This window comes from Rhinolophus hipposideros, assembly GCF_964194185.1.
Source record: "Rhinolophus hipposideros genome assembly, chromosome: 22".
NCBI classification, from domain to species: domain Eukaryota; kingdom Metazoa; phylum Chordata; class Mammalia; order Chiroptera; family Rhinolophidae; genus Rhinolophus; species Rhinolophus hipposideros.
This window is the reverse complement of record NC_138068.1, coordinates 8,410,673-8,435,958: the sequence shown is the minus strand read 5'-3', so window position 1 is coordinate 8,435,958 and position 25,286 is coordinate 8,410,673. Positions and strand designations below refer to the sequence as shown.

General features: G+C 46.8%; 1 protein-coding gene across 3 annotated transcripts in view; it reads right to left on the bottom strand.

Moving 5' to 3' along the window:
* The window catches only part of NFATC2 (nuclear factor of activated T cells 2), a gene marked incomplete at its 5' end in the record, with an annotated part of 148,954 nt that overhangs the window by 73,090 nt on the left and 50,578 nt on the right, over positions 1-25,286 (bottom strand). For all 3 annotated transcript variants that reach the window (XM_081033651.1, XM_081033650.1, XM_081033649.1), the window contains 2 exons: positions 2,782-2,954; positions 4,190-4,392. In XM_081033651.1, the coding sequence (XP_080889777.1) occupies positions 2,782-2,954; positions 4,190-4,392 (376 nt within the window). The remainder of the gene's footprint in view (positions 1-2,781; positions 2,955-4,189; positions 4,393-25,286) is intronic.

The window sequence follows — 25,286 nt, the reverse complement described above, 5'->3', positions numbered from 1 at the left end:
CAAATTTTTTTAAATTTAAACTCATCATACCTTTTGATCACACCTTGTACATATAAAGGAATGCACATTTCTAGCAAATAAGGTCACCTCCCAGAGAATGGCCTCAGTAGTTTGTTCAAGTTTTTTCTGCTAGAATCTGCGAACTTATCCTTGATCCCTAAGACATTACATAAAAGGCACCTCCAAAATAAATAAGTTAGTCTTGCAAATAAGTACCAGCCCAGAGTGTTTTTCTTACTAACTCACCCTCCCCAAGGGCTATATACTTAGTCAATCAGTCAATAAATAGTTCTTGTACACATACTGTATCAATACATGTTACTGTCAATACACTGACAATACTAATTGTCAATAAATATTTACTGAATATCTCTCTAAGGATCATACAGTAAGCCAATTAGTCAATAAATATTTATGGTCTAGGAAATTAGAACAAAGAAGGAAATAAAAATGGCAGAAGATTCTGGGTGAGAGGGAGAGTGGCCAACTGGTCGCTCAATTTGGTATTGCAAGAAAGAGTGGTGTTATAGAAACCAGAAGAAGGTATTTCACAGAATAAGAAAACTCGAGTTGGGTCTGCCAGTACCTACCAAATAAAAATGAGTGAATCACTTTACCAAGAAAGTTTCAGTTTCCTTATCTCTCAAAATAAGGTAGTTGAATCAGCCAAAAGTTTTTTAAAAAAAAAAACAAAAACCTGTGTTCGAGGTTCAAACAACTTCATAATGCCCGAAAGACGTTGCTGGAGGTTGCAGGCTGATCCTTCAAGTCTCAGATTGACATGAGATAAGTTGACCCGAGGGACCCAAAGATGCAAAGGAGCTTTACCTTCTGTGTGTGGTCCCTCCTGAGGCCTCCTCTTCCCCACCTTGCTACAAACCACAGCTTCATGCTGGAGAGTGAGTCACTTGCCAGAAAGGGGAGACCTTATCTTCTCAAAACCCCCTAAATCACAAAGGAAGAGCCCCAGTTTCCTTCCCAAAACATCTTGAGATGTTAAAAAAAACCAAGATGAGGGTGGGGCCACCACCATGACTAGCAGACAGGGGCAGGGGTGGGGGGTCTACTGGGTAGAGAAGTGGAATTGCAATGTTTCTGCGATGTTTGCCAACACTTGCCTTCCTTTGTGGCCTGCTGTTGGGTCTTTCTTTTCTAACATCAGAGCACAAACTCACCACCACATTCAGCCTGACCCCATCTTAACTGACAAGGCTGGCAGAAATCAGAGGGCTCTGTCATCTGTTTCCAAAAGCCAACCAAGACCAGGTTCTGGCTTCTCTCCCAAAGAGGGTCCACTCTCTCTCCTTGTTGGCTTCTAATCCTGAGGGCCAGTCTTTCTCAATCCTTTCTGCATAAGATATTCATGCTTTCCCTTTACTCACGAGTGTCCGATTATTAATCAAAGCCACGTGCAGATTTTATCTGATCCAGCGTATTCTCAATTTGTTGCTGCTTTTCAAAAATCAGGAGACTTTGGTTTATCTTTAAAAATCAGAAGATTTGGTCCCTCTAAGTCTACATTGCCACATGGAAATACTGGCTGGAGTGAAGTAACGACAGCCCACTGAGATGTGGAATGTGCCTTCCTGGAGCCACTCTCCACCGCTCCTCATCGCTGCTCACCCAGCCCACTGCATTCATTTCCACAACCTCCCTGGCCTCTGTAGGCAGCTGATTTTGTGACTCCTAGTTATGGCAAAATGTCTAGCAAAAAGAGGGGAAAAAATTCTGAAACATAATTGAATACAGAACATGAGTGTAACAACATAAAAGAACATGCTTAAAAGAAGGAGACTAAAAATATAATATCAACAGCTTTCATTAACGGAACAATGTTTCCTTTTTGACGTCTTTATGCTTTTAAAAAATATTTCTCAACTATGAAAAACTGAGCAGACAATAAGTTTTGTCACGTCTAATTGCAAAACCAACAGCAAAACTTGAGAAAAGTAACTAAAAGTGAGCTCAAAGCCACTGCTCCTTTCAAAGCCTGGTCGAAAGGCAGATCTTGGCCACCACATACTGGATTCTGAAAACCTTCTGCATCTTTGTTTGGGTATCTCTATTTCCACCAGACTGTAGGTTCATTGAAGACAGAGAAAATGTCTTGCTCATCTGCAGACCTCCGGCACAGCACCGGAGACTGAGCAGATTGCCAGTAGACACTCAGGGATGGGCTGAGGGAGACAGAGGGAGCATGGCTTCTGTGTGCCAAAGCTCCTGTTCGTATCCCAACCCTGCCACTTTTTGGTTGTGTTACCCAACCCCTAACCCCTCTCCCTCCTCTTCTGTAAAATGGGCATGGTGACACCGGCTATTGCCAAGGATTGCTGTGAATATTCAGTGAGCTATTGCAAGCTGAGCACTTAGCAGTCATGGCTCAATAAGCAAGAGCCACTGTGATATTATTGTTACTCTTACTGAAAGAAAAGAGGAGGAGAAGGAAAAGGGGAAACGATGTACCGTGAACTCACTCCAACTACACCTACCGTTTTTAAAACCAGAACAACAGTCAGACATTTCCAATCTTCTAAACAAAGCTGTAGACTACCCATTAGCCGTATTATTTTTTAATTTCCTGTTGGGCCACAAAACTCTCCAGCAATAAATAAAAGCAGAGAGAAACCCTTACATGTGCTCTGTCCCTGGCCCCTTTGGTCATCTGGGGCCCACTGTGGGTCCTCTTGGGTCCTGAGTATTCTCACAGGGTACCTTGCCTGGGGTGGGAAGTCATGCACAGCCCACTTTCCAAAGACCGCGCCTGCCCAGAGCCCAACTTACAGCACTCGATGGGGTTAGATGCGGTCTGCAAGGACACGATTCTTCCGCTGGACTCTGGAATGTGCACCCGGAAAACCAGCCTCACTCGAGTGTTCTTCCTGCCGATATCCGTCTCTCCTTTCCGCAGCTCAATGTCTGCATTTCTAAGCTTCAGGATTCCCGCACAGTCAATGCTGCCAGAAGGTTGAAAACCCCATTTACAACCGAGCATCTCGGAGAGCAGGAAAGATGACCCACAAAACCACCTTAGTTAGGGAGGCAAAATTATTCTACAGCCAACCAAGGGATGAAATTGCAATACACTGATAAAGTATTTCAGCCAGGAATTTACACCAAGAGGGGGATAAAACACAAAGGAATTAGAGAAATTCCCCAGGGGAAATTACTTCTCTAGGGAGATTTTTTTCATGTCAACTTTTCTATGCTCAAAAGTATCTGAAAAACGCAAGTTGGCAAAAATTACATCTGGACTATTTACTAGATAAGAATTGTGTATCAACACTGAGCACCTTGAATTTGATAAATGCACTGGGGTGATGTAAGAACATTCTTGTTCTTAGGAAATGTACACGGAATTATTTAAAAGTCAAAAGGGGGGTGGCCAGATGGTTCAGTTGGTTAGAGCGTGAGCTCTCAACAACAAGGAGCGGGTTGCTGGTTTAATTCCCACATGGGATGGTGGGCTGCGCCCCCTGAAACTAAGCTTGAAGATGGTGACTGGACTTGGAGCTGAGCTGCGCCCTCCACAACTAGATTGAAGGACAACGACTTGGAACTGATGCTCCTGGAGAAACACATTGTTCCCCAATATTCCTCAATAAAATTTATTTGAAAAAAAAGTCAAAAGGCATGATGTCTGCAACTAACTCTCAAATGGTTCAGGAAAAGATGGAGAGAGGGTGAGAAAGGGAGTGTTAATGCAAATGTGAAAAATGTTAACAATTGGAAAATCTGAGTGAACCGTACACAGGAGTTCTCTGTATGATTCTTGCAGTTTTTCTGTAACTTTGAGATTATTTTCTAATACAAAGTTTTTTAAACTCCAATGCATGGGTGCCATGATTCCCAAATTTTAGCTATATGCAAATTACTTTGTGAATTTTGACCTACTGCATCACTATTTAATAATTTTCTTTAGGTCAAATAAAATTTTTAAATTAAGTAAACTTAGTCTCATCCTAAACAACGTAATCCAAAGATGCATAAGTATTCTTCCTCCCAATACACATGAAAAATATCTAGATATAGAACTTTCAAAATAGAAACTTCTAAAACAGAAATCTCTATGAGTCCATCACAGCTTGGAACCACCATCCATGGCTGCTTCCATCAACTCCATAGGTCCCCTCTCCCAAATCCCTGCCACTTGGCCCTATAAAGACCCACTGCCCTCAGCCCCAGCCCTTACGTTGCTCTCATGTTGTTTTTTGGCTCCAGTGGGATCTCTAGGACTTTGGTGTTGCCCACGATCTTCTCATAGCTGGTGGTGGTAACCGTTTTTCCCGTGATCCGGTGTACCTGGTAGAAGGCGTGGGGTTTAAGAATCCGCTCGTCGGCTGTCCCAATGAAGATCTGAAGCCCCAAGGGCTTGTTTTCCATGTAGCCATGGAGCTGGGGGAGGGAAGAGAGAAAATAAAATCAAATTATTACACCACCGTTGACATGTAGGGTATAGCAGCTATAGTCAAACAAACCAAAAGGTCAGAGAAACTCCTGGGCAGCAGAAAGAACACGGAATTGTGGCACTGTCTGGAAGAATGGAGAATTGGAAGCAACCTTGATGTCCAACCAGAGGGGACTGCTTCAATAAATTACAGGAATCTATTCTAAATTAAAAGATTAAGCAGCCATACAAAGAATGTGATAGATCAGAACTGCATTTATGGAGAGAGACACTGTGCTTAATTGGCAGTCCAGGGTTTGGGGGTAGAATGGTGTTGCATGGTAGGGAGTACAGAAAATAATCAGAAGAGATAAACCAGAGCTTTTGACCATGGTTGGCCTGGGAAGATCCAAAGAAATTCCACTTTTTACATATATTCCAATTAACAGGTTTGATTTTTGTAATTTAAAAAAAGAATGAGCAAGGCAAAAGTACCACTATCTAAATCAAAAGAAAAAATTTAAGACTGGAAGAAAATATGTGCAATATATAACAGGCAAAGGATTAGTATACAGAATATATAAAGAATGCCTATAAGTAAATAAGAGAAGGACAAGATCCCCTAGCCATCATATTTAAAATTGAGTCCCACCCCACCAATGGCTCTCCTATCTCGTTTTCCTTTTTATTATCCAATCTAATATACTATATATTTACTCAGTTCCTTTGGTTTAGGTCTTTCCCTACACCTAGACTATTACCTTTTTGAGGGCTGGGCTGTTTATTTAACTTGCCACAAAATCCCTAGCACCTAGGATAATGCTGGGTACATGGTAGACAGTATAGCACATATTTGCTGGATGAATAAAACGATCCAACAGGAAAACATGAGCAAGAGATTTGAACAAGTAATTCACAGAAAAACAAATTGCCATTAGCATAGAAAAGATGTTCAATTTGACTTGTAAACAGAAAAATGCAAATTAAACAACCATGAGATGCCATTTTTCACCTGTTAGATTAGCATGCATGCAGATATTTGATAACATTAAGTGTTCTGCAGACTGTGGGGACACAAGCACTGTCATGCAGCTGATAAGAACATAAACTGGTATAACTATCTGAAAGAATATTGAAGTACTATCTATTAAAATTTTAAAAACAGATACTCCCTATGACCCAGTAATTCTGTTTCTCAGTATGTACCTTAGAAGAAACATTGTGCATGCGGGAGACATGCACAAATATGCATGGAATAAAACAAATGGAATAATGAACAATTAGTCCCACCCCACCAATGGCTCTCCTATCTCGTTTTCCTTTTTATTATCAATAGGCTTATGAGCAGTATGACATGTCCAGACTAGGAATTTATAAAAAATAAATAGCCGTTTATAAAATAGCCAGCCATTTATAAAAAAGTAAGGTAGAGATCTGTGAATGGATCCAGAAAAATCTAAGACATAGTGTTGAAAGAGAAAAGCAATTTGTACAAAAATATGGATAGTGTGATAACTACTTATTCTTAAAACGCTGAATGTTTTGCAATCCTATTGCAAATGCAATAGGAAAAGGTGTAGAAGGATACACTCCAAAGTGACCACAACATGATCACTTCTAGGGATAGAAGAGAAGCTCACGATTGAGAAGGTGTTCAGAGAACTTTATATTTATTCACAATATTATAGGAATGAAGTATTTCTGGAAACGTGTGAAATTTAACATTGTGAAAATACAGATTGTGAAAATGTGTATACACATTTTAAGAAAGAAAAAAACTATTAAAATTGTACTACTCAATATATACTGATAACAAAAGACGAATACAAGTCACGTTTGACTCCTGCAATTACAAGAGGTGCTCAAAGTGGTTCCCATCAGCATCCAGACAATTCTGATGATGGTGAACTACTGCTTGAGCAATGTTGACCAAAGCGTCCACTTGTATTCATTTTTCTGGCACCCCCGGTACATAATAAAAGGAAAAAGGTGTATTGAACTGAGAGTTTTGAACTGAAGATAGGTTCCTGTCTTGCCACTCCCCAGCTGAGAAATGCTGGGCAAATCATTTAATCCTTCTTTGCCTCTGTTCCCTTCTCTGAAAATTGAGAAGAGCTATGACAAGTGACAACTAAGATCCCACCCTTCCATAATGTTCTACAAAATTTCAATAGGATCTCCAGTCAACTGCCAAAAAACAAAGGTTCCAGGGCAATACATGATTACACATGATCCAGAGTTGTGCTATCCAATACAGTAAATAATACAAAAAGGGAAACTGAAAATTCAGTTTCTCTGTTGCACTAGCCATATTTCAATTGCTCAACAGCCACAGAAGGCTAGAGGCTACCATAAGGGTCAGCACAGAAACAGAATATTTCCATTATTGAGAAAGGTTCTATCAGACAATGCCAGTCTAGACAGACAAAGTTTTCTCGTACCCTTCTAAAAAACGATACAAAGAGACCGGCTACGTAGAATCGGAGCAGAGTCAGATGACAACCTTTTGCATAATCTGCCAGGCCGACACCCACAATATTTACATGTGTGTCTGATACACACCCAAGATTAACCCGAGGGCAAAGATGGAAATCGAAGTCAGAGCCTCTTATCGTTCTCCCCCATGCCAACTGAAGAACAGGGTTCTGTTCTTGGTGACAAAAATCAAAGTAAGAAGGGCATTGCTGAGCAGAGATGTTGTTTTTGCCTTGCATTTGGACCCAAGATAAATATATTTCCTCATCTTACCTCCTGGATTTATCAGGAAGTGGTAAACAGAGCATCACACGGTATAGGGAAGAAAAGTAGGAAGAACAGAGAGTACGCCCTGATGGTCTGAGGCTCCTTCCTCATCCCAATCACAGAAGAGCAGAAAGTGCAGTCTGAGTGCATCTGTGGTAAACACACAGGGAACACCTGCAGATAAAACCTGTCACGTTCCTCACCGCTCTACCTCAATCCAGCTGCTTCTGTCCCCTCCCCTGCTGCCACAGCTAGTCCAAGCCACCATTGCCTTGCCCCGGAGTGACCACCACTGCCCTCTAACTGGCCTCTTGCTGGTCTTTCACAAAACAGCACAAGGATGTTTTAAAAATGCAAATGAGACCCAGACACTCACCTGCTTACAACCCTCCAAAGACTTCCTGTGGCCTTAGAATAAAATTGAAACTGGGTGCCATGATCTATGAGGCTTCCAACAGCCCAGCCTCTGCCTTCTTCTCCTTCCACCCCATTGGGCACCAGCCATCCTTCTGTTCCTTGAGCACACCAGGCTCTTCCTGACCTCCGGGCCTTTGCACAGCCTTCTCAGCCTACAATACTCTCCCACCGGTACATTTAGTTCTCAGATCTTCACATCTTTCCCGAACCACATTATTTACATACACCCAGTTCTAGAGCCAGCTCTTTCAGCCTTACAAGAGCCAACTGTTAAATTTTTAGGAATTTTAAGACCCAGTTGACGTCACTTTGGTAGCTTGAAATCAGCCACAGGGGGGATATTTATACCACACCAATTGACAAATGCTACAAATTGGGGTCTCTTTCTTCTGGAGAACTGGATGTTTAATATACACTAGCATAGTGCTGAAATAGTTGCTTTATTACCAACTGAAATTTTCTCATTAGTTGTTTCTTAGCATCTCCCTCTCCCACCTGAGCATGAGTTCCATGGTCGTAGGAACCTTGTTGTTTGTTCGGAGTGATCAATAAATGTGCTGAATAAATGATCACCATCAACAACAATGCAGCACTCCCCTTAGGCCAGGCACTACACTGACGTTTAACCTGTATCACAACTCTATGTAGGGTGGACACATTTTATAGATGAGGAAACTGAGGCTTGCCAAGGTCGGGCCACTCGTCCCAGTCAACACCGTTAGCAGTGGGAGGGCAGAGCAAGGATGTGAACTCAGGACCATCGGGCTCTGAGTCCACTCCCTTACCTGACACATTGCCCATGGCCCTGGTATTGGGTGGATTCACAGCTGCTCTCTGATCTACGACTACAGGTCAGAAAGTCAGGTCCTCAAAGGGAACACCAGAAGTGCTAAATCATAAGATCCAGGGTGTTCTTCCTGCTGAACAAGGGGTGTGGGGAGAGGAAGGGAGATGGAGGGAGAGAAAGAAAGAGCCGACAACAACCAAAATAGACAAGTAGTGTTGCCCCTTGAGAGAGAGACCGTCTCCTTTACGAAGGGTCTCCCTGTGTCGCAGAGCAGCCCCTGGGTGAGCTGGGCTAGCTCACAACATGAGGAGATGGAACCGCTCACCTTGGTGAGTGTGCTCCCCCTGCCCACACACAGGTAACACCAGAGAAGGGGATGGTATACGAGAAAGAGGAGAGCATTTGCCATTTGGTCAGACATACCTGCACCTCAATCCTGGCTCTGCTTTTTCAAAGCTGTGTGTCTTTGCAGCAGTGACCCCACCCCTCTGAGTTTCCATTTGCTCATATAAAACAGAAGCATCACCTCCCACTCCCCAGGGCTCTTTCGGAGACTAAATAAGACAACCTTTGTAGGGTCCCAGAGCACAGCACCCAGCAGGTGCCCATGAAACGAGAACTGTCTTTGTCATCAGAGGATGATGCAAATCAGTACAAGGAGGTGACATTACAGAACTGAATGGGAAGGTGAAGAATGAATGTGAAAGACCCACAAACTGAAAAACAACCCGAAACATCCACCCAGGCATTAATTAATGGCACCCAGGCATTAATTTCAGTCTTCACTGTGGGCTTAGCAGCTGGAAGGAGGAGCCGGGTAAAGAGACCTCGCCAACTTGTGTGAAACGCACTCTCCTCTGTCCCCTCTCCTCCACCCCAGAAGGTGGTAGGAGGTACCTGGACCCTGACTGCTTAGCATGCCTGCTCTGGAAGAGCCTTGCCAGCTCTCCGGAGGTTTGGTTAGAAAAGCATGTCGTTATTGACTTGCTTCTCAAAAACGGGTGATTGGCTCTTGCAAGTACACGTGATGCCTTCGCATGGTGTGATCTGCCCTCAAGGTCCAGAATGCCCTGTCATCCCCATTTTAGGGAGGTCTTGGTCTCTCCAGGCTTCTCCAAAGGTCAGGTCTTCTCAGAGGTGTAGGCAAGCAGGGTCACCTCCCAGGCACAGCAGACGGCTGCTGCAACCTCGCTCAAGGTCAGCTGGCCTCCAAAGCAGAAGAGCCCCTTCCTGCAGCCACGGGGAGAGCCAAAGTTTTGTGCATCTTGTCCCCTCCCAGGCTGTTGACAACATTCCAGGAAGAAGGGGTGTTTCTAGTGCACCTCATGAGAGCAGGGAGTGTCATAGCTGATTTAATCTGTGCAGAAATGCTCCAAAGAAAGCAGGGTGATCCCTTTTCTGGATGAGAAAGCTGAGGCTCCACGGGATGAAATGCCTTGCTCACCACCCTACCATTTAAAAGCTATCGGGTGGAACCCCAGGGTTGAGGCCACATTTGCTTCCTCTCTGTCACCGCTGACCCCTGACTCAGAAAAAGGCCACCTCTTCTCAGTGTGGACTACGCATTTTAAGACAGGCAGGTCCATCCCACCAACACAGCAAAAAGAACCCAGAGGTGAACATGGTCTCCACATCCACGAGGCCCACAGTGTCCCAGAGAAAGCTCGTCAGCCCCGCTCACCCCCACCCCCAAATTCAAGCTCGGCCCACTATTCTCCTGATGCGCAGATAAAAGGGCATCGGTATTTGTTGACTCCTGTCTTTCTTTCGCCTTGTTATAAAACTAATAAGGGCTTGTTCATTGTAGGAAAAATCGACAACGAAAAAACATAGAAATTATAAAGAAAATATTCTCTCAAAATAAGTAAGCATTGTAAGGCCACGCTCTTCCACATTTTTCTTCTAGACACCTGGATAAACACATTTGGGATTCTACTTTACATACTGTTTCCACTTAACAATATAGTATGACCGTTTCCGCTTGCCGTTAAGTCTTGTTTTATGAGACAAACTCAAATGACTGTCTCATGTTTCCCAGGGCTCAGACTCACAGAAGGTAAGTGAGGTTCCCCGGGTACGTGAGTCAGTGATTTAAGGAGGCACTGGCTCGCAGGGTCGTGCAAACGCGACGTGGGCACCTGAGAGCAAGTGCCACCTTATATTTTGGCCCCTCCCCTCCCCTACCTCCCTACTGTGCCTCTCTGGCCTCTCCCAGGTCCCAGCCCTGGCATTTCCATCCTATGCATAAACCAGTTTTAATGAACCTCTACCGCTGGACATTTAGGTCGTTTCAAACATCCCCCATGATAAACACTGCAATGAGAACTCTTGTAAATGATGCTTCCTTGAAAACAATTTCTCTATCAACTCTGTTCGGAGCTTTTTAAACACTCTCAGATGGAAGGGATGCCACCGAATCCAAAATGTGGGATTGATTTTCAAAATGGCAACTGGCCAAAGACACTGTTTTGGATTTTACTAAAAGCAAACTTTAACAATGTTAAGTAGTAGCATTTTTTCTTGTTGTTGAATTTGGAATATTAGGAAATTGGTATCATCCTCAAAGATTTCACTCTGCAAGCAGAGAAAAGCCTGTGCGTGTGTGTTATTGCAATTCCCCCATTGCCACATAGCATGTGGGGAGACGATCGGTGCAAATACACATGGATCCCAGACTCAGTCTGTATTTTTGGATGCAAAAGTCACAGAACATACCTGCCACCCCAACCCTGCTCCACACACACACACACACACACACACACACACACACACACACCAAGGAAACTAGTCCGTGATTTTTCTCTCATTTCAGTCGTCCCAACAAGCATTCAATATCAATCTAATGAACACATGTTAATAAATTCATTAAAAAACCTAATTGTCCCGCTGGCTCATGGTCATGTTGGATCCACCTCAAAGTCCTATCAATACTGTTTCCTAAAGCCCACTCTTCCCTTCTCAGTCATTTCCATCCTAGTCCAAACTACTGCCATTTCCCTCCTGAAGAGTTTCTCCTGCAGTCCCCCCACGTCTCACCAATTGTCCACCCTGCGCCACAATGACCTTTTATAAACCTCAGTTGGCCATCAGTCACGCCCAGCTCCCATTGGCTCCAAGGCCCTGTGGGATCTGACCTCGCCCCACGGCATGCACCCCAACCCCCATTCTACATTCTTTCTTGTGCCAGGTTTTTCAGAAACATCCCCCCTCCCTTCACCTGCTCCCCCCACATTTGTCCTTGTTAATTCCTAGTCAGACTGCAGAGTGTCGCTCAAATATTATTTCCCAAGAAAGTCTTCCCTGGCTTCCCAGATGAGGCGGGACTTCCCAGTAAGAGTCTTCTTTGTTGTAGTTGTAATTGCAAGAGATAATTAGCTGGCCAATTAGTCGTTTCACGTCTGCCCCTTTCCATCCTATTCAACTGCCTTTTACAGAAGAGGAAACTGAGGCTCAGAGACGTGAGGTCCCCTGCCAAGCAAGCAGCAGAGCAGGGATATGAAGCCAGGTCTGGCTGCAGGAGGAATGCTTCCTTGCTCTGCTCTTTGTGGGACTGACGCAAAAGACAGAACATGGGTGCCACCCAAATTAAATTTGACCTGGTTGAAACATGGAAACCTAAGTGCAGAGTCTGGCGAAATAGGGTACACCCACATCTGTGGTAGGCAATCTTGCAATTACCTTTCAAATTTACAAAGGTACACTCCCTTTGATGTTGTAATTCCACTACTAGTGAATGGGTTATTCTATGGACACCCTGGTAGGTACGTAGAAAAAAACTAAGGACAAGTGTAACACTCTTTAAAATAGCAAAAGATTGGAAATGACCTAAGGGTCCATCAAAGGAATACTGGTTAAGTCAATAGTGGGTATATTATGAAATATAATGTTGTTATAAAAAAATTAATATGCTAGGGGCCATGAATATGAATGAATAGAATGAAAATGCAGTTAATGTGAATGCCACCCCTGGAGTTGTGCAGTGCACAACCTGGGCAACCACATGGAGCACCCCAAGGAAGCTTTTTATATACTGATACAGAATAATCTCCAAAATATACCATAACAATGAGAACACATCTATTTATGTTTTAAAGGTGGGGGGTGTGTGTATGAATGTGTCTAACAAAAATAAAATTAAAAAGTGGAAAAGAAATCAGGCCCTGTTAAAAAATGTCCACTGGATTTTGATCATTCCCAGCGAGGAGCTCTGTAGTCCCAGGACCTCAGGGTTGTAGTGCCCATGAACCATGACACAAAAATTATTATTCAACCCAAAACTTATTTTCTGAGTGCATAGCATAAAAAATAAAGCCAAAATATTCATTCGAAGAAAGAGACCTACCTCTGCTTTTCTCTTTGTGAATCTTGGCATTTCTTTTAAAGGCCATCAAAAAAAAAAGGAAAACTAAAGCAATGAAGGTACAAAGGCATGTGCAATGTCCCATCCCCTTCTGAAAGAAAAGTAAAGGCGCAGGACCCACCCACAGAAACCTCAAGAGCAGGAGTCCAAGGTGGAGGCCTTCAGCAAAGGAAGAGATGCCAGCAGGCTCCCTCTGGGTTCAGGGTATGGGGCCGACATCTCTCCGGACTCTGCTTCTCACCAGCCCTTACCAATAGTCTGGTCTGGGCTACCATCACCTCTTCCTTGGACTGTTACAGTACACTCTTGCCGTGGCTCATCTCCTATCTGGACTAAGGCAGTAGCCTCCTTCCTGGTCTTGCTTCCATTCCTGCCCACCCTGCCCCCTCCACCTGCACACAATCTTCTCCACACAGCAGCTAGAGTGAACTTTAAAATGATAAGTTAGATCTTATTGCTCCTGTGCTGAAAACCACCGAACAGCAAACATCTGATTCAGATCAAAAAGCCAATGTCCAGTCACTAGACACGCTCTTGCCTCAATGTTTCAATACATATTGTTCCCTCTGCTTGAAATGCTCTTCTCCCATCTCCACAGGACTCACGCCTCTCTCCACTCAAACCTCTCCTCGTAGGATGCCTTATCGGAGGGGCCGTCCCCCACTGTGACCCCAATACGGTGGCCCACACCCTTTCACTCTTCATCTGTTCCCCTGCCTTATGTTGCGTCAGCCACTGATCCCCCCCCCCGCCGACATCGTATGATGTATTTCATTTTTTTCTCCCCTCTAGAACATCAGCAGCACATTATCTGTCTTGTTCACTGAGGTGTGTGCCGTGCCTAGAACCACACAGGTGCTAGACGTGTAAGCCAGCCTAGAAGGCGGGGCAGCCCGACGGAAGAGCTTCGAGTGGCGGCAATTCCTCCTGACCCCCCCCCACCACCCATGACAAAGAGCTGTTATGCTGCCCACACTGGCTTCTCTCCAGCTTAGGCAATTATCTTCCTGACCCACAGCTATCACTGTGCCCTACCCAGCGTGGGTAGGACTCGGCTCATTGGCTAATTGGTACCTGGACAGCCCTGTTCCCAATACAGTTGACAGAATCTCCTGGGTGTGATGAGAAGGGAGCCCCACGTCTGCTTTCTGACCAAGCTGGGATCCCGCTGGCCGGGTATATCTTCAGCCTGGCTGGAGACCTCTGTGACCAGCAATTAACAGATGCCCTCCAGATAGGGCCACGTTTTGAAATCACCCTGTGAGCCAAAGAGAAGTAGACATTTTGCACAGGCTCAAAAATAAGTCAGTCTCTCTCAGTATTCTAAATTAAGAATCAAGTCATTCTATATTTCTCACATCACTGGAAATTAAAAACAGACATATCTACCGCATAGCAAGCACGCTCACTGAAGAGACGCTTGATGGCCTGAAACATGCTAAATTTGTTTCCAATTACCATGTCCACATTTGCAACCCTGAGGAAGCCATAGAAAACAAAGTGGAGAGATCAGAGGTGAGGCCCATTAGCCTAATGGGATTCAGGACCAAATGCTACACCCAAGTCCCCTCTCCCCACAATCCCCCACCGGGGGTGTTTGATCAAAGAAACTGGATCGCTGTGCCTCCCCTCCTCCAGTCAGGGGCAGGCCAGAGACACCCAAGTTCCCTTCTCTGCTCCTACCCACCCCTCTCCACACTCAACCCCCAGCTCGGGTCCACTCGACAGAAAGGTCAGCGCCGTCACCGCAGCTCCGTCCTGACCAACTACCTCTCCAGGCCAAGGAGCAACTGAGTCATCTAGGAGATGAGTCTGGAAGTCCTGGACTGGAATAAGCAAGCCTTCCCTGAGTAGACCTTTAGAAGGAGTTGTGGGTTTTTGTTGTTTTGTGTTTTGTTTTTGTTTTAAGAAGCCAAACAAGTACTTTTTACATCTTCTCTCTGCATCGCTTTTTGGGCAGAGCCAGTGTGACATGGGCCCTGGAGCCAGACCCTCCGGGGTTACATCCTGGCACTTACTGTCATGGTAGGGAAGTTTGTTCATCTATCCGGGCCTCAGTTTCTTCATCTGTAAATGGGACTGATGACACTACACACTCATTGGGCTGTTGGGAGGACTAAGTGAGTTACGTATAAAGCATGTAACAAGTATTCAGTAAATGTTAACTTTTATTAACAGTCACCCACTTATTGCTGGGTGACTTTTGGCAATTAAATATTTAGAATAAAATCCAAACTCCTCATCGCAGCCTACAAAACTGATCTGGCCCCTGCCCATGTCACCAACTTCATCTCCCACAGTCTAGTCCAGCCACATGGGCACCTTGCTGCTCCTTAAACAGGTTGAGTTTGTTCCTACCTCGGGGCCTTTGTACTTGCTATTCCCTCAGCCTAGAAAACTCTTCCCCCAGGTCTTCCCAGGGCTGGTACCTCCTGATTCCTCCAGTGTCAAACAAAATTCAGGGCCTTCCCTGAGCTGCCTGGCGAAAGTAGAACCTCCCCACACCTTCCTGTTGATACCCTTCCTGCTAGTGATGAGTGTTATCTTAGGCGTTTGCTTATTGCCTGTCCCCCCTCCCACTAGAGTGAAAGTTTGCTCATCACTGTGCCCCAGTACCTTGAACAGTACCCGGCACATAGTAGATGTTCAATAAATATTTGCTGAGTAAATAACTAAACAGATTAAGTCTCAGGTTCCTATGTGGCTCAACATATTGCCGAGTGAGTCATCCTCCAGTGACCCTGAGAATGGAGACTTATTCATGTCTGGAAGAGAATCCCCACATTTGGAGTCTGCCTAAATTCACTACCATTTGAGCCAGTCTGCAGGAATGTGTCTCACCATGAAAGAGACATATTATACCAGGCCAATTCCATTGGAAGTCAAAGAGGAGACACACTCGGGCTGGAAAAATAAAGCATACAATCTCTTCTCCAGGCAGCATTTACAGATCGACCCAGGGAGAGACTGAGTCGAAAGTACAGTGACTTGGCAGCCTCGTGGAGATGACGAGGAAAAGCGAGGCACAGGCACCCCTTCTGCAGCTTGTGTTCACGCAAAGACCAGACACAAGAGACAGTGTGCTTCAAAAACATTTCTCCACGAGACTCGCTCAGGGCACCACCCTGATATTAAAGAACAAAGTGTCTGCTGTCTGCGGGGTCTTGAGCTCTAGGAGAAGCAGGGAAAGGGCAAAGGACTGAGTCCCCCTGGAAGGGGAAACTGAGGACTGCAGGCAGATCGCGGAAACACTGTGCAACTATCTAACCCTGACAAGTGGTACCCAACATGCCTCAAGGATGCTGGGCCAAGAATCCCACAGCACCAAGGCAGCCCCCTAGGAACATTTGGATAACACATCCCAAAAGAAATTGCACTTCAGCTTCACATAAATGTCCCACCAAAGACAGGGACATCTGGGGGAAGCCCCTCCTCTTTCACTGCAGCTGAAAGCTGAAAAAGAACCTCGAGGTGGTGGTGTGGGAAAAGGCAGGACTCGTGAAATGTAAGAGCGTGAGCTGGCTGGGCCCGCCAAGGCCTGAAAAAGGTGAGTGGTCCCCAATCAGATTGCACCTCCCCACCCCCAACTTCAAGGCCTCGCAGGTCTCTCTGGATCCAGACCAAGAATTCTGAGTCACTTTTGCCACAAGGGGGAAAAAAAAAAAAGGAGAAGGCAGACGTGATGTGTACCTTTCCGCACTCTATTTTGGGATTTTAAGATCCAATTTCTTTCATTTCAAAGGGTGGGCTTTTTGGAGGGCTCTGCATAACTCTCGTACCCTGCACATGGCGAGACGGCCCTGAGACGGGCCTCTGTGGTGACCTGGGGAGAGGCGGGGCCCTTTGGCAGATCAACAAATCCCATCATCCAGGAACAAGGAGCCCGTTCTTATGGGGAGCCACACGGGGCCTGGCTTTCATAACGTGATGGAAGCGCGTGGGCCCGTCCAATCTGAGTCACCTCTCCAAGGAGGCAGTTCTCGTGCCCATTCATTCATTCACTTATTCATTCATTCAGCAGCGGGTCTCTCCGCAAAGGAAGGCCAAGCTGGAACGGTCAGAACAGTTACCACACGTCCCTTTGGGGAAGAAGAATCGGGTACCTCTCTGGCGGGATGGTAACCCTTGGGGTTATCACTGTCCCACAACTTATGTAAGATATGGGGCAAAAAAACTAGTACATCAGGATTTCTCAGCCTCAGCACTATTGACCAAGGTTGACTATTGATTTGGGGGTTGGATCGTTCTCTGCCGTGGGGCCGTCCCGTGCTCTGAGAGACATTTAGCAGCATCCCTCGTCTCTATCCACTGGATGCCAGTAACCGACCCCCCTCCAACCCAGTTGTGTTGACCAAAAATGTGTCTGCACATTGTCAAGTGTCCCGAGGGACAAAATCACCCCACTGAGAACTGCTCTTCAATTAAGTTGAGATTTGTGAGGAGGGGGCTTTTTCTGCCAAAAGTCTGCCTTGGAAGCCTATCCTTTGTCCATCAGAAAGTGCCACTGGCGAAACCTCCAGAGAACACCTCTAATCATCTGCTTCTCCCCGTCTCCTCCACCTCCCCTGGTCCCACCACCGCCATCTCTCCCCTAGTCTACTACACGCCGTACACCACCCAGTTCCTCCTTCACACGCCAGCTTTCTCCTACTGCTCCTTCCTGCATCCACTGCAGGCGTCCACATGGGTCCTTGTCATTCCTCAAATACCCAAGCTCTCCTGCTTCAGGGCCTTTGCACCTGCCTTTCCCTCTACCTGGACTGTGCTTTCCCTGATGCTCGCCTGCCTGGTTCCTTATTGTCATTCAAATACCAACTTAAATGAACCCATCCCTAGAGAAAAATCCCGACTAACTAATGTAAGCTCCCTCTCCAGGCATTCTCTCCTATTACCAACTTTTCCCCCTTAAAACACTGCATTGGGATCTGAAATTACCCTATTTATGGTTTAACCTGTTCCACGTCTGTTTCCCCATTGGAATGAACATCTCCTTCACCTGGACTCAGAGCCTGGCACTTAGTAGGCACCTAATAAGTAATTACCGAATGAGTAACTTGTGTATTGTAAACAGTCTACAATGAGCATATACCTTTGTTATTTAAAAAAAAAAAAAAACGTATTAAAAGGTCATAGTAGCTGTACCTTTGCCTACCATTTTTGAACACTGACTTTTAAAGCCCCCGGGCACCTGCCATGTCCATGGCTCCTTAGAACATGTTCTAAATATAAAGGCCAGAAGGACAAGGGTGTTTGTCCTTAAAATACAACTGGACTTCAAGTGAATACTTATTTTTTTTACTTACTATAGATAAAGTGACTACAATATACCACACTCTGTTTTAGGTGCTGGAAACTTAGCACTAAAATAGACAGGACTAGCAGGAGAGGAGGCTGGCGTTTTTGACATTTGGGCACAGACTCTCAAAAGAGAATTTCAAAGGACCCTGGGGACCATCCACCCTAGGGGACCTTTCCTGCCCTCCCATCTGCTGGCATCTGCACGGCACCCCTCTCAAAGCCCTGTCATATCTAGAAGTTTAATAGTCACCTGTCTAGACCACAGGCGACAGAAAATCAGATAACAAATGAAGGACCACATCTCCCAAAACTTTAAAACTGTGTTATAAAAACGTTGTTACAATCTTCAAGTTCATGTGTTAGGGCAGAAACCCACATGCTGTTATCCATTTTCCCTTCCTTAGTAACAGTAGCCCAATGGTCGTGGATGGCAATGAGCTAAGAGTCTACAATTCCCAGCCTGCTCTGCAGATGAATTACAACCCAGCTCTAGACTTATTTGTTTAAGTCAACAAAGTGTACACAAAAGTGTGGGGAAGACTCGCAGAAAGGTTCCTGAGAGGAAGCCAGCCCAGCTGGGGAGCCTCTTTTGCCCTGTCTTCTTTCTTCCTTAGAATTTCACTGCCTGGACTACAGACGTGATGGTGGCAGCTCCAGCAATCATTTTGGACCATGAGGTAACATTCAGTGGAACAGGGAGAGACAAGAAGCCTAGATTCCTGATGACTTCACAGTACTTTGGACAACCCAGCTCTAGACTTTCTAGAGAAGAGAATAAATTTTTGAGTGTTTAAGCAACTGTTAGTTGGAGTTTCTGTTAGATGCAAATAAACCTGAGCCTAACTGAAAGACCCGTCATCCCACCACCATAACATCATTTCCTCCGTGCCTTCGTGTTCTCCCCAACTGCATCTCCATGGGAACAGGAGGACCATGCTTAGGTGAGTCTCCATTAAAAAAAACCTCAAGGCGCAAACAGTACCTACATGAGCACACAAGTCTGCCTTTAAAACAGTCTTCAAAAAAAAAAAATGACTTCTCTGAAAAGCCAGTACTGAAAGTGAATCTGAAAGAAACGGCTGTACACAAAAAGTCACACGATCCAACTGCTCAGAGACATATCAGGTAACGATACCCGAGTCAGTCTGCGAGGCTCCTTGCCCTCTTACACACGATCTGAATGAGCATCTAGAAAGGGACGCCCCAGAGGGGAGGTGAATGGGGAGCAGACGGCTGTCTGACACACGCAGGAGTGACGATCATGCGCGCTAGAAATAAAACGGCTGCTTACTTTCTGTCTGGTTTCCGAATTGCTTTTTCCTGGTTGAAAGGTGCCAGGCCTGGCAGCTTTCTAAAAATTGAAAATTCAAGTCAACAAATATTTGTCAAGCACCGCCTAGTCACCAAAAAACTCCATGCTAGGGGAGATTTGTAGAGCAGGGGAGGCTATCATTAATCATAATACCAACGACGACGGTAGCAGCTAATGCTGCCCCGAGTCCTCGCTAAATCTCGGGCTTTGTTCTAAGTGCGATATCTATCAACTCATTCAATCCTCATGACAACCCCGTGAGTTGGGTGCTATTATTTTATGCAAGAGGGAGCCGAGTCACAGAGAGGTTAGGCAACTTGTTCAAGGTCACACAGCCAGGAAGGGAGAAGCCAGGGTTCCAACCTGGGCAGGTCTAGCCCCATTCTCTTGACCTCCGAATGATATTATGGTCCTGTTGCCCCAGAATGGGGGAGAAAACACCCCCCCAGTGGTACCAAAACCTCATTCTCCAGCCACGTCCCTAATCTACTACTGGGCTATCAGTTACTGAATCTTTCTCTTTAAAATGTAATTCGTACTTTTACTTATAGAAATTTATTTTAAAAGAAACTTTATGTCGCTACCATAAGTAGGAAATCATCGTCACTAGGTGGAAATCAACGGTGCCCATACACGCATAACAAAAAAAGTGCCAATCAAATTATTATAAATGTTTAAAAATGCTGATTAAGTACCATAAAACTCATCTGTGTTCCCCCCAGGGAACCGGCTTGCAGAACACTGACTGACATACAAAGCCCATCACCGCAGGTGCTAGGGGAAGAGCACAGTGGGGTTGGGGGCCTCTGGGAGGGGAGCCAGTAGGTCTTGAAGGGGCTTGTTAAGAACTACCTGGGGCGGAGCCCAGACACACGTCAGCCTCAGCACACCTCTGCTCAAGGAGCAGAGAAAATCTGCTAAAGACTTAACTCAGAGAAGAAAAAGCACCACTGCCCTGCCGTGTGCTAAGAGAAGGGTCCTGGGTGCAGAGAAAGGAGTGGAAACAGAAAATCAACCAATGTATAAAACTTGGATGTGTTTTCCTGAAACCAAAAGGTGTTCGTTCAGGCAATCGCCGCCTGCCTCTGTGTCTGTCTGTCTTGTTCTAGGGGTATACAGCAGTGGACTGGTAAACGTTTGACAACCACTTCTCCAAGGGAAAAACCCCGATTTGCAGCATTTGCCAATTTCCGGGGTGTAAATTCCCACCACGGCTAATTTCAAGCTACCAACGCGACATCACCGATTTGGGAAAAGATGTGCAGAGATCACCATTACGCTCCATTTCCACCATCTGGATACAACAGATGTGAATAACCTCAGGGGGTTACGGTAAAATGTGGTAGAATTCCTGAAATTTTTAAAACTGGCTCCCGTGTGCCTACACAAACTGGCTCAGGCATACCTCTGGGTATACAAGGGTCTCTATGCACATCTGTTTATGTAAATATCTACTTGTGTATCAGTGTCCGTTTCTCACTGTCTTTTCCCACTGATTGACAGTGTTCACATGTATGTGCAAACACCCGCCCTTGCCCCAGGCCTCACTGCTACGAAGGTGTCAGGCTCCTGCTAGGATCCGGTCCCCTTGCCACTTTGCCGACCTTGTATTACTGCTGTTCCTCCTGTCCCCTGTGCCCTCCAGAAGTGCCATGAACACCCCTGCATTCACCCGGCCTGGGCTTCCCTCGGCCTGCGGAAAGCTGTATTCATGGCCCCAAAGCTCTGGGCTCCTTCTCACCCCAGCGGGAGCTAGAGCCTGGTCTTTAAATCCAATCACACACATCTTCCTGTCTAGACAAGGCCACTGGCTGCCAGGGCCCCGGAGTGAATGAATTCACAGCCCTCCACATCCTACGACCGACCGCTGCACATCAGAGCTCCATGGGCTGACCTGGGGGATAGGGGAGCACGCTCAGGCTTGGCACGGCCCTCAACTTGTCCCAGAACTACTCAGGAGACTGCACAACTGCCGGGTGGGAGTGTGCGTGAGTGTGGCATGGCGTGTGGCGTGCCACCCCCAGAGAACCGGGCGCCGGCATTGCCGAGAGTCATCCATCATCCTTTCGCTGAAAAGTGGGAAAACAAACAACAAAACCCTGGCCCAGCCTCATTTAATGTGAACCAAATACAAAAGCCACAGGAGAAAGCCTTTCCTCTCTGTGCTTCCCTTTTCCGGCCCAGAAACACCAACGGGCTAAGATAAGGGCAGTGTGGGGCCCTCTGGATCCTTTCAAAGGCTTGGCACCCACCCACCCCCAGACCCACTCCCGCCCGCCGACGGCCCCGCTCGAGCCCGCAGTGGAGCGGGAGGCGGCCAAGGCTCTGTGCCAAGGGCTTGGAAGAGGTTTAAGGCTCACGCAACAGAAGGGAGGAAGCTCGGCCTGTCAAGAGGGTGATAAAGCATCTCCTTATCGGGAACTTTCTTTTCAACTGCCTCCAACTGAGCTCCGGGGCTGGGCCCCTGTCAAGGCCGAGCGTGTTCCTTTCATGTCACCCTGTGTCCCCCGGGTCATCGACGTGTCTAAGTGTGCACGGAATTGTAGTCTCAATGGTGGAGTTAGCAGCTTGGGGCCAGAGAGGGCACAATAATGTGCCTCCAAGCCAGCCTCCAGTTAGCCATGTGGCATCTGTAAAGCCACCAAAACCATCTGGCCCTGGTTTTGCCATGAGGACACCAGAAGAAGAGACTGCAAAGCAGCAGAGCCCTGCAGGACAGACTGGGGACTTGGGAGTTGGTGGGCCCAAGCTCGAGTCCCAGCTGCTGCACTCACGGGTTGCTGACCTTGGGCGCGTCACACAGACCCTCCGAAAATGCTTCCACGTGTGCAAAGTGGAAACAGCACCTTCTGTTATTAGAGGTCGAGGATGAAAGAGTTGTAGCACGTGCAGCTCTTACAATAGTGCCAGCACACAGTAGGTGCTCAATTAACATTATCCACCATCTTCATTGTTAAAATTCTTTGTTAAAATGTTCTCATGCGGCTGCTGTGGACACGGAATGAGATTCGGTGGTATCATGTCACCTGCAAGACGTGAAATCAACAATATCCCAGAGAAATAGTCTGGGCCTTACAGACAATTAGCTCGTCTTACCACTCACGGAGTGAATGTCCCAGATGGACATGTCCACTCGGGGGGAGAGAGCCTCTCTTTACTCCAGTAGCTTTTCTTCCTAAGTGTGGTGCTCATATGCCAGGCCCTGGACACAGCCAGCTTCTCCATCTGAGGCGGCTCTGAAGAAATGGCAACCTGGCCGAATTCTGTAGAACGACCTGGCAGTGCCAATTCCCCAAGAGGCCCTGGACACCCTGAGTCAGGGACACAGTCTAGTGGACTGAGGGCAGCTTGGTCCACGCAGTTCCCTCACCCAGGCTGACGTCAGCACCCGGTCCCCAGGCAGGATGCTTTCCTGCTGGGATGGGTGGAAACACCTAGCAGAGAGCCTGGCCCAGGGCATGGTGGCTCTGAGTGGGCACGGTTCAGATCTAAGATTCACAGCGGCTATAGAACCCTGGCCCCCATCGATACAAAGAGGATAATAACAGGTACCCACTTTATGGGCTGTGGCGAAGATTAAATCAGAAAAATCATGGAAATAGCTTAGAATGGTGCCTGGCGTACAGTAAGGGCTGAATACCTGTCAGGAGTTACCATCATCACCATCACCATCATTAATTTCAAAACGATCTCTAAGGCAGCTCGATGTCACCATTAGTTTATTTGTTTTATTAGTCATCCTTAGAGTACGGGACACAGGGAGAATGGGGCTCACTCTGCCCCCCACCCACCCCGTGCCAAGCCCTGCACCAGGCACTGCACTTCTGCATGTCAACTCAGAGAGGCTAAGTAAGCTGCCGAGGTACCCAGCTCGGAAGGCGGGGGGGAGGGGGGGACACTGGAAATCAAAAGCAAGTACAACAGCGTCTCTAGCCTGCTGTGCTTCTGCTACACCTGCTCCTGTTTCCTCTTTGTTTTAAAATTTTCCTTTTACTTTCAAGTGGAAATGCAGCACACAAAAGTGATTCACTCACACTTCACTCTTGAGAAGTTTGTGCCCCCCACCACCACCTTATTTAATGCCCCAAAGCCCTTTTCCTTTGCTACTATTTTCGGATCTTTGTTCATTCAGGCAGCGACCTGGCCAAGAGTTTCACATGGCTCCATCCAAGTCCTGAGACTCGGAACCCGTGAGGTTTGAGGGGCTGGAACTCGGCCGCCATAAATGAGGCCCCTGCAGGGTCTTTCCACAGTGAGGGAGAGGTTCTCGCCTCCCTCCGCAGGGAGGTGAGAGGCTGAGAAGCCACCGCTTGCCAAGAAGAACTTTATGAAGGAAAGGGGAATGAAGTTTGTTGTAAGAAGGAAAAGCTCACTCTAACTCCTTAAGGATTAGCGAGGCCTGGGTTGATGCCCACACTCTGAACTCCTCTGTTAGCTGAGAAAGATGGCCATTAAGATGACAGCCACAGACTACCGCACGTAACTACAAATGGGTGTGCCTGCCATCTGTGAGTCATCCACACTTAGAAACGAGGCCAGTGAAGGACCTAAATGGACCCTCACTAGCTCGACAGGCACTGGGTTGGTAGCGATGACCTCCACATGAGCAAAATGAGACCCACCCCAGCGCTGTGGGGCCAGAATGCCAGGGGGCCCTGAAGCTTCCGCTCGTATGGGGCTTTGAGAGTGACCAGAATACTCAGTACAAGAGTTAGAACGTACTCTCTTCTCAGCAGCTCAGCTGGGGTTTGGCAAGTGGGACCACTGAGAACTATCATGTCCGTCCTGGCCCTTCGTGGAGACAGGGGGCTGGCGGGCCACAAGGCAGGACTTGCATGCAGGACCCCAACAAGTCACAGCTTCCCCAAGTCCACCTCCCACCTGGCGAGCACTTTCCAAGCTTGTGGAGAGGGCAGCAACACGCCTGCCTCCCAATGTCACAGCCAAGATCCAAAGTCAAGGGGCTTCTCGGCCAATTCTTCTTCCCTGGCAAGAAAAATAATCAATCCACCAAAAAATAAACCCCAAAAGACCAAGCGCATGAGAGCAGGGCACACAGGCTTATAAGGAGAAGGAGCAGCAGACTCTCCAGACACACATACACAGAATCACCTCGAGTCACTGTCGAAACTTAATGTGATCCCAGTTTTGCACGCCTCTTCCCTGCATTTTTCCCTCCCCAACAGCACTTGGCAAGAGACCCCCGGCTGAGCACTAACCCAACTGTAACACCCACACTTGAGCCCACATTCATTCAGACACTCCCCTCGTAATGCACGTTCACTCTGAGTCCCGTTTCTGCAGCAAGTGCTTCCACCAGCTGGATTCCCCCCCCCCTTTGCTCAAGGGGAAGGACTGGGCTGGGGAGGGGGTTATTCGGAACAGGAAGAGGATGGGGATGGGGTAAGATCTGGGAAGCAGCCCGTGTGGAGGGTGCGCTTGGGACACAATAAACAAGCCCGTTGCCTTGTTCAGAGATGGACCCCCGGACCCCCAATCCTAGCACAGCCCTAAAAGCATCAGTTCAAAGTCAAAGTTAGACACACGCAAAGCTGAAGCCCCAAGGGGAACTCGGACCTCAACAACAATCCTCTCTTTGACTGCAAAACCACAAGGGAACACCCACGGCATACTTCTTGTTTAAAAAAGGAAAGTGAAAAATAAGGTTTTTCTTCTTCTTCTTAATCATTATAAAACTAACTTGTGCCCATTCCATCAAGTCACGACTTCTGTTTGCCTCAGGCGAGCCCGAGTCACGTTGGGCAGAGAGAGATGAGGGGTAGAGGAAGCCTGGGCATGTCCCCGTGAACTGAATTAGTCCTTCTTAATTGTTGTCACTTCCTTCCTCTGCTTCCTTTAGCACAGGAAAGCCACTGAGAAGCTGCTTGTGTCAGCACATCCATCATCCGAAATCCCAGGGCTTCATTTGTCTGAGGGGCCCAGGCAAACTGGAGCTCATTGATGGCTCAAAGGAAGAGTGGTGACA